Below are 6897 nucleotides of genomic sequence, written 5' to 3' on the forward strand. Positions count from 1 at the left end.
GGCCCGAGCATTTCTACAACTCTTGAATTGTAAAAAGAGGGGACAAAGAAAGAAATGGAAGTCCTTAAAAGGAGAAGAAAAACTTCATCTTAGGCCTAGACAGACATTCTTAAATAAAAGGTTGAACAAATTAAGAAGTTCAAGGAAGAGTTTGCCATTGATGTACAAAAGGCCTCTCAATATGTTTAAAATTAACCAATCAAAGGGAAAGCGCTCTCATGATCTATCAACAAGCTTAACGCAAATACAAGAAAGATGCTAGCAGTTCCAAGAGACATAATCATGCATGGCACTTATCCTATGTGAGGATTCCCTTTACATGAGTTTTTCTTGTTCCAGAGTAAAAACATGGATGGCTAAGGTGTAAGAAATTTAGCTTGTTGTTATTAGAATTAGATCTGTTAACGTCTCTACAATGGCAAGTCAAAAGTTGAGGTACATAAAAAAAAATGTTTGTATGATTGGATTCAATTGGCAAAAAGAACAATCACCATATGAATGCAGTATGATTTAATCAAGATTTTCTTTACTGTAAAAACTCTTCCATGTAAGTAGGTCTACCCATGTCAGGTAGTAAAAGTGAAAAATCACTTCGATTTGTGGGAAATCTCTCCATCTCTCTCTCTCTCTCTCTCTCTCTCTCTCTCTCTCTCTCTTTTCACACTTTGCTTTCTTACGGAGGACATAGGTGGGTCCTGCACGAGGGCAGTGATGATGGTTGTCTTCTTGTTGTGCTTGGGTCGATGTGAAATGCACCCTAGTTTGTACACTAGCTTGTGTAACTTGTGGAAGGACTTGCCAATGAGAAAGGGATCATATCCCAAGTAATAAGAGAAGAAAAAAAAAAAAGAAAAAAAAAGAAGAAGAAGAAGAAGCTAGGGCTTGTGATGGGAAGGTTAAAAGAGAAGGCATATATATTGGGGCTTATAACACATCTTTGAAGGGAGAGGTTTGGGGGAAGATTAACTTGCTTGATCCGTTTCCTGCCTTCGGCGCCTCACGCCTCCTATACTCGTGCGCGTGTTTTTGTTGGTTTTTTTTAATGGCAAATGTCCGCTGCCCGGCAATTCGAGTTAGTTGATGTGATCAACCATCTCCACAGTCACTGGATACGCACACCAGCAAAGGCAGCTCGTTTTGCTTTTTTGCGTTTTTGCCTTTCGAATTTTCGGCCTTTCCCGCTCTTTATTTCGATCGATCGCGGAAGGGCCTCTTGCCTCGTCTCTGCAGAGCGTCCAGAGGGGCAGTCTAGCAGAGAATTTCGCCCAACCGGCACCTGCGGGTCTCTTCATCTGAAAGCTCATTGGGAGGGCCGGACAGTGAAGGTTTCCTCTGCACCCACCGACAGAGAAAGGTAGAAGCTTGCAATTTCACCCATTGACTGGTTTTATGCCATCATATGCCCACATCCATCTGATCATAAGCATGATGCCCATGTGCATGACTTGCATGGAGTCTACTGCATGTGAGAGCCCATTTCCATGACCTGCATGGGATCTACTTCATTTGAGGGGGGCTGCCCTAGTTGAAGCACCAGTGGTCCACACACGGTTTCATGCTCTTAAATAATGGGCCACACTAGTCCTCCCTTGGAAGAAGATTCTTCCATGTTTCAGGATAATGATGATAGAAAGGATGATTCTGCTCATCAATCCCGAGACAATACATCCACAGAGAAGAAAAGCCCTTCGACAACTCCAAATGGGTCAGCTGAAGCTGGCTCTCCGAAACAGGGTTCTGAAGTTGATGCCCATTCTCAGGATAGGGCCATGGTTTCTTTAACCAATTTTATAGACTTGGCTGAAAGGCAGGTTTCCACCAAACCAGCCACAAAGCGGCTAAAGACCAGCACACTGGAATCAGGAATTTCTAATGTGGATTCTACAACCAAACATGTGGCAGACATTGTGTTAATCCTGGCAGGGCTTGGGCTCCTAAGGGCTGGAAGGGAGCCAACTGATGTAGAAAGAAAGCTTCAAGCTGAAGGTTATGGGCATCTAGGTTTTTTAGTGCAGGAACTGGCTCCAAGGGACCTTGTATCGCCAGACTCGATTGAGAATCTGATTGAAGACCTAGGTTTGAGGAGACCCGAGGGGCAGGAAGTTAAGACATTCTCACAAATTCTGGAGAGTTCTCGTCCACCACCATCAATGCAGACAGATCAGGTATGTAGTCCTTCATGCCAAGTCTCCTCAACTTTTGATTGAAGCATTGTTTATGTATTTCAGCGCTTGTTTACAATGGATCATGCAGTAGAATTCACATTCTGCTTCATAACATTCTGCTTCATAAGGTATCACCTATCGATAAGACGAACATGAATGGTACTGGCAAATTATATATCAAGTTGTCACATAGAGTTGGTATCCACATGCTTCCATGCATTAGTTTGTAAGTAGACGTGAGAAGGTTGAGATCTTTGTTGTTAGCTCCTAAGAAATAAGTTATCAAGGTGTCCACTACTTTGTGGAACTTTATGACACAACAGGCCACGACTTTTGGACTTGACATTTTGATCAATGTTATGCATTGATGGCTCAGCGATCGGCCTGAAGGTATATCCTTCTGTTTGCTTGCCTTTAAGTTGATCATTAAAGTCTAGTCTTTTTTCCCACACATATGCGTGATTGACCACCATCAGCAGTGCGAGTTTGAGAAGTCCAATGGTGGAATTGCCATGGATTATGATGGCCCACTAGAGTCAGGTTGAAGCTATGGTTCTCTTTGGCCTTAGGTCATCGCTACATTAGCCAGAACATACGATTTCCTTGAGAAGTAAAGGCATAAGCATTACTCTTTAAGATGATTGTGAAGACCTGTACTCAAGTAACTTGTGCACCGTGAAAACACATGGAAATGACTGACCTAACTCATTCTGAATCAGTTCTCTCTGTAAGGTTGTCTCTTTCCCTACCTGGCTTGATTGAATTTGTTAAGAGGGGGTTTTGCAATTATTTTGAGATGCTTACTTTTGCTACTTTACATGGGTGATGCCTCTGAGCATTTGTTTGGGAAGGATGACATCTTAGCAATACGGACACTGTCATCTCAAATCCATTTTAGTTGTTCAAGGGCTTCATTCCTCTTGACTCTTAATGGATTTCTAATTACATGCAGTCAGATTCAAATCTTGAAAGACATTTGATACAGGCTATAGTAACTTGCATGGTAAGCAAACTGCGTACTATTGGTGCTGTGGTACGATGCTAAATGTTGTATTGTTACAGGTTGAGCAGGCACCAAACGGCACAGCGGCAGCTTTCACCTCGACGTCACAAATGACCTATGACGAAAGGGGTATGGAAGAGACCGACTCCCACAAATTGCTTTTATCTGGTAAAGTCTAAGACACTCTTGTTTAGAGGAGAAACTTCTTTTTTTTTTCCCGCCCTCAAGCATCTTAGGATAAAAAAGGAACATTAGCTTGTTATTGGATAAAAGCTGCTCCTTGTCCTTAGTGCTATCCCTTTCACTTTGTATAGTCAGAGACTCGGGGTTGGAAGTCCAGCCCTGGCATGAGAAAGATGCCCAAAGGGTTTTGGTTTAAGGATGCAAGGATGGATGATCTTTGCTAGCTGTTATTTGAATTGTCTCCAGGGCTCACCATAGCCAGAAAGTGTTCAGAAGTCGTTGAAGTTTCAAAGTTAGGAGGCTTGGCCTCAAAGTTGAAGGGTAGCCCACGAATCTCCTCCCGTTCTGTTATTTTGGCCATCGATCCTGATATTTTTTGGGTGAGTGAGGGTTGAGTCGAGGCTTTTTTAATCCAAGGATGAGGACTTTCTTAAGCTAGCTGGCCTCTGAGAAGGTTCATGTGACTCTGACTCTTTGGTTGGAGTCTCCATTACTATTATTTTTTATTGGACTCTCTGTGCCTATAGGTCCATTATTTTTCAATGTTTTAAATGAAAATCTGTTTGAAATGTTAAGTTAATAATCTCATCGTGTGATATTGGGCAGCCCCTAGAACAATGCTGCCGGCTGCAAGGGACGAAGCTGATCAGTTGCAGGCTGAACTTTCAAAACTCAATTCACAAGAAGGCCACTGGCACCTCGAAGGCCAAGTCTCGCCATCCTGTTCTGTCACTAATGTGGGCCAGGAGAACCTATCTGCACAGAAGTATGAAGAGGCAACAGGTTCACACAGACAGTTCACACAGGCAATACAGGACCTGTTACAGTCCAGGTATCCTGCTGATTGTCAGTTCCAAGCAGCTCATCCAAGAACATTTATGAGTGCTCCAATGCCCTGTGAGATGTGCAAGATGATTATCAAAGAGACTGCAAATGTCTTGGTGTGTGATTCCTGTGAGAAAGTCTTTCATTTGCGGTGTTTGCAGTCTTACCTGCTGAAGGGCATTCCAAAAGGTGACTGGTACTGTCCGAAATGTATTGCTATTGGTGAGAAAAACCAAGAACAACATCAAACTCCCAAGTATGGACGGGTAAAGGCAGGGTTCTCATTTACTGAGGGAAGCACGGGGGCACTTAATGCTGCTGTGACGAGTCCTTCACAGGGTCCAGCAAGGACTGGCACCTCACAGAGGACAATGGGCTCAGTTAATATGTCAGTTGGAAATGCTTCCAAGGAAGGCATGGCAACGTGTGCTGGAAAAAAGTATACGACGGCTCAAGAAATTGACGATCTGGCTCATGATTCTGACAAATCATCCTCAGAGCTTGCAAATCCTCCAATCAATGGCAGCTCGGGGGGGAGTTTTACTGCTTTGCTGGACAGTTTCGCACAAGCACAGAAACAGAGTCGCTCAAGTATACTGAAAGTTAGTCATATTCCAAATCAAATACCTTCACATTCTCAGGATCAGACCGGTACTAGATCAGCCTTTTCACGCTCACAATTGCGGCAACCGCTGACAGTGCAATTCCAACAACATTCACAGTCCCCATTTCAAGGATTAAAAGGTGGAGGAGGTGCAGGGAAGATAGCCGGTAGAGATGGGCAACTCAAGAAATCTACAGAGTTAATCAGCCCTCGTACTTTCCCGATCGTCGGGGTTTCTAATCCAAGTGAGCAGCCCAAATCAACTGAGGCAGCTGAAAGCTCCGATGATACATCAAGGGGATTGGAACTAGGAGACCCTAACAGGCTTGTAAAGGACAATGACCGTTTTGGTGTAGAATGGATAGGTGATGTAGTAGAGAAATATGATGGAAAGATTTTCTACACAGCTTGCAGTGTCGGTGGTTTCTTGTATAGGTTACAAGACTGTGCCTTGTTCCGACCTGAGACGCCTAATGTGCCCCCTTACATTGCCCGGCTGCAGGTGCTATTTATATCACTTTCTCAAACTGCATAGATGGATCAGTGAAGCTTTTGCATTCTATTATCTATCTGAGAAGTTGATGTGTATAACCCTTTTCTGATGTGTGTGCATGTGTTTCCATAGGCTTTATGGGAGGATACCGATACTGGATCCAAGTGGGTCAGGGTTAATTGGTGTTATTACCCTGCAGACATGGCCATGATTGCTGGACGGCCTCTAAATCCAGAGGGTCATGAGGTAATTTCGGTCTTGGCATGAGTTTTCTTGGGGTCCCAAGTTCCACAAGAAGCCGTCATGTGCATATAAGATCCGATGCTGAAGGGGACGTCTTCTTGAACCAAGCTGATACTTGATTTAATTGTGATTAACAGGTATACGAATCCAACCATGGTGATAACAATTTGGTTGGGACAATTCAAGGTCCTTGTCTAGTCCTACGACCGGAAAGCTATCTGAAGGAGATGGAAAGGCGCCAAGAGCTTCTAAAGAGTGGTGATACGGGTGAAGGTCTTGTCCCTATTTTCCTGTGCAGGTACCTATACCTACTTGGTGTTCCTTCCCCTTTTTTCTTGCATTTCCTTGCACCTCACTAAGTATACTCAATTTACCAACTTGCAGCAGCCAATTTTTTTTTTCTTAAGAAAAGGCCTTATTATATTCAGAAAGGTTTCAATGGCTTTATGGTTGTGTGTTGTTTCAGGTGGCTTTATGATGCGCCTAGAGCAACCTTCAGACCAGCAACTGAGGTTCCATTGTGTTGAGGACTGTTACAACGAGTGGCAGCAATCTACGTAAGTATTCCTGCTGTGGTCTCTTTGAGTTGCTGGTAAGTGGCCCCGTGGTTTGTTGGTAAAAGCTTCTTACTTGCATCACCATATATAGACGTAGGGCATGCTTATGCACTTGTAGGAGGGCGTGTTCAGTTATCATTACATTGACTTGTAACGACTATGGTTGCCCTTGATGTTTTCAGGTAAAAGTATTTTACATTCAGTGGAAAGGCTGTCTCATGTGAAGATATAGAGATGCTTATCCGTGCTCTGACTGGTGACTTTGCTAGTGTGTACATTTTTGATTCAAAGCGAGGCTACCGATCACCCCATAGTCATCAGTGGGGCTTGTAGTTCTTATTTTTGGTCCTGATATATATAATGTGGGTTAACCCTTGCTCTTGTACGGTTCGGGATTCGTTTGGGCCCAACGCATCCCTTCTTCAAGCTGAATTGATCAAGGCATCCCTTCTTCAAGGTGAATTTTAGAATCTCTGACCAATACCAAGAACTGGTATTACTTAAAAGTGATACTCATTTTTGGGGTCATTACTGTCCCTCCGGAGAGGTAACATTTATTGTGCTAAAAGGTCTTGTTCTCTAGAAAGTGTATATTTGCTATCCATGTGGCATTTTATATGTGGATCTAATTGCCAACAAAGCACAAGCACAGATGCATTTATCTTATAGGTACTTGTCAAAATACTACATTTAAAAGGAGCAATCTACTTTGTATGAGATGGGCAAGTTCACCACCTTTGTAGGATCAAGGTTATCGCATGGTTTGGCACTTAACCCTGCTCTCAGTTCATCACCCATGGGGAGAAAGTTTCCCTCAACATGGC

At 43.3% G+C, this 6897-nt stretch overlaps 1 protein-coding gene across 1 annotated transcript; it reads left to right on the top strand.

The window, feature by feature from the left end:
• Positions 1-834: 834 nt before the first annotated feature.
• On the top strand, positions 835-6659 carry LOC147617383 (uncharacterized). The gene is made up of 7 exons (XM_086775640.1): positions 835-2165; positions 3228-3336; positions 3958-5282; positions 5406-5519; positions 5654-5814; positions 5983-6073; positions 6256-6659. The coding sequence occupies exons 1-6, from the start codon at positions 1569-1571 to the stop codon at positions 6041-6043; spliced, it is 2367 nt and encodes a 788-aa protein (XP_086631766.1). The 5' UTR covers positions 835-1568; the 3' UTR covers positions 6044-6073; positions 6256-6659.
• Positions 6660-6897: the final 238 nt, after the last annotated feature.

This window comes from Cibotium barometz, chromosome 36 (assembly GCF_041138505.1).
Source record: "Cibotium barometz isolate CiBa-2024 chromosome 36, ASM4113850v1, whole genome shotgun sequence".
NCBI classification, from domain to species: Eukaryota; Viridiplantae; Streptophyta; class Polypodiopsida; order Cyatheales; family Cibotiaceae; genus Cibotium; species Cibotium barometz.

What these genes read in the sequence shown, in the direction of transcription:
- LOC147617383 (XM_086775640.1), top strand. Translation starts at nt 1,569, where the DNA reads ATGGGCCACACTAGTCCTCCCTTGGAAGAAGATTCTTCCATGTTTCAG. An exon ending in CATCAATGCAGACAGATCAG is followed by an intron (nt 2,166 to 3,227) that starts GTATGTAGTCCT and finishes GTATTGTTACAG; the next exon opens with GTTGAGCAGGCACCAAACGG. An exon ending in CCACAAATTGCTTTTATCTG is followed by an intron (nt 3,337 to 3,957) that starts GTAAAGTCTAAG and finishes GATATTGGGCAG; the next exon opens with CCCCTAGAACAATGCTGCCG.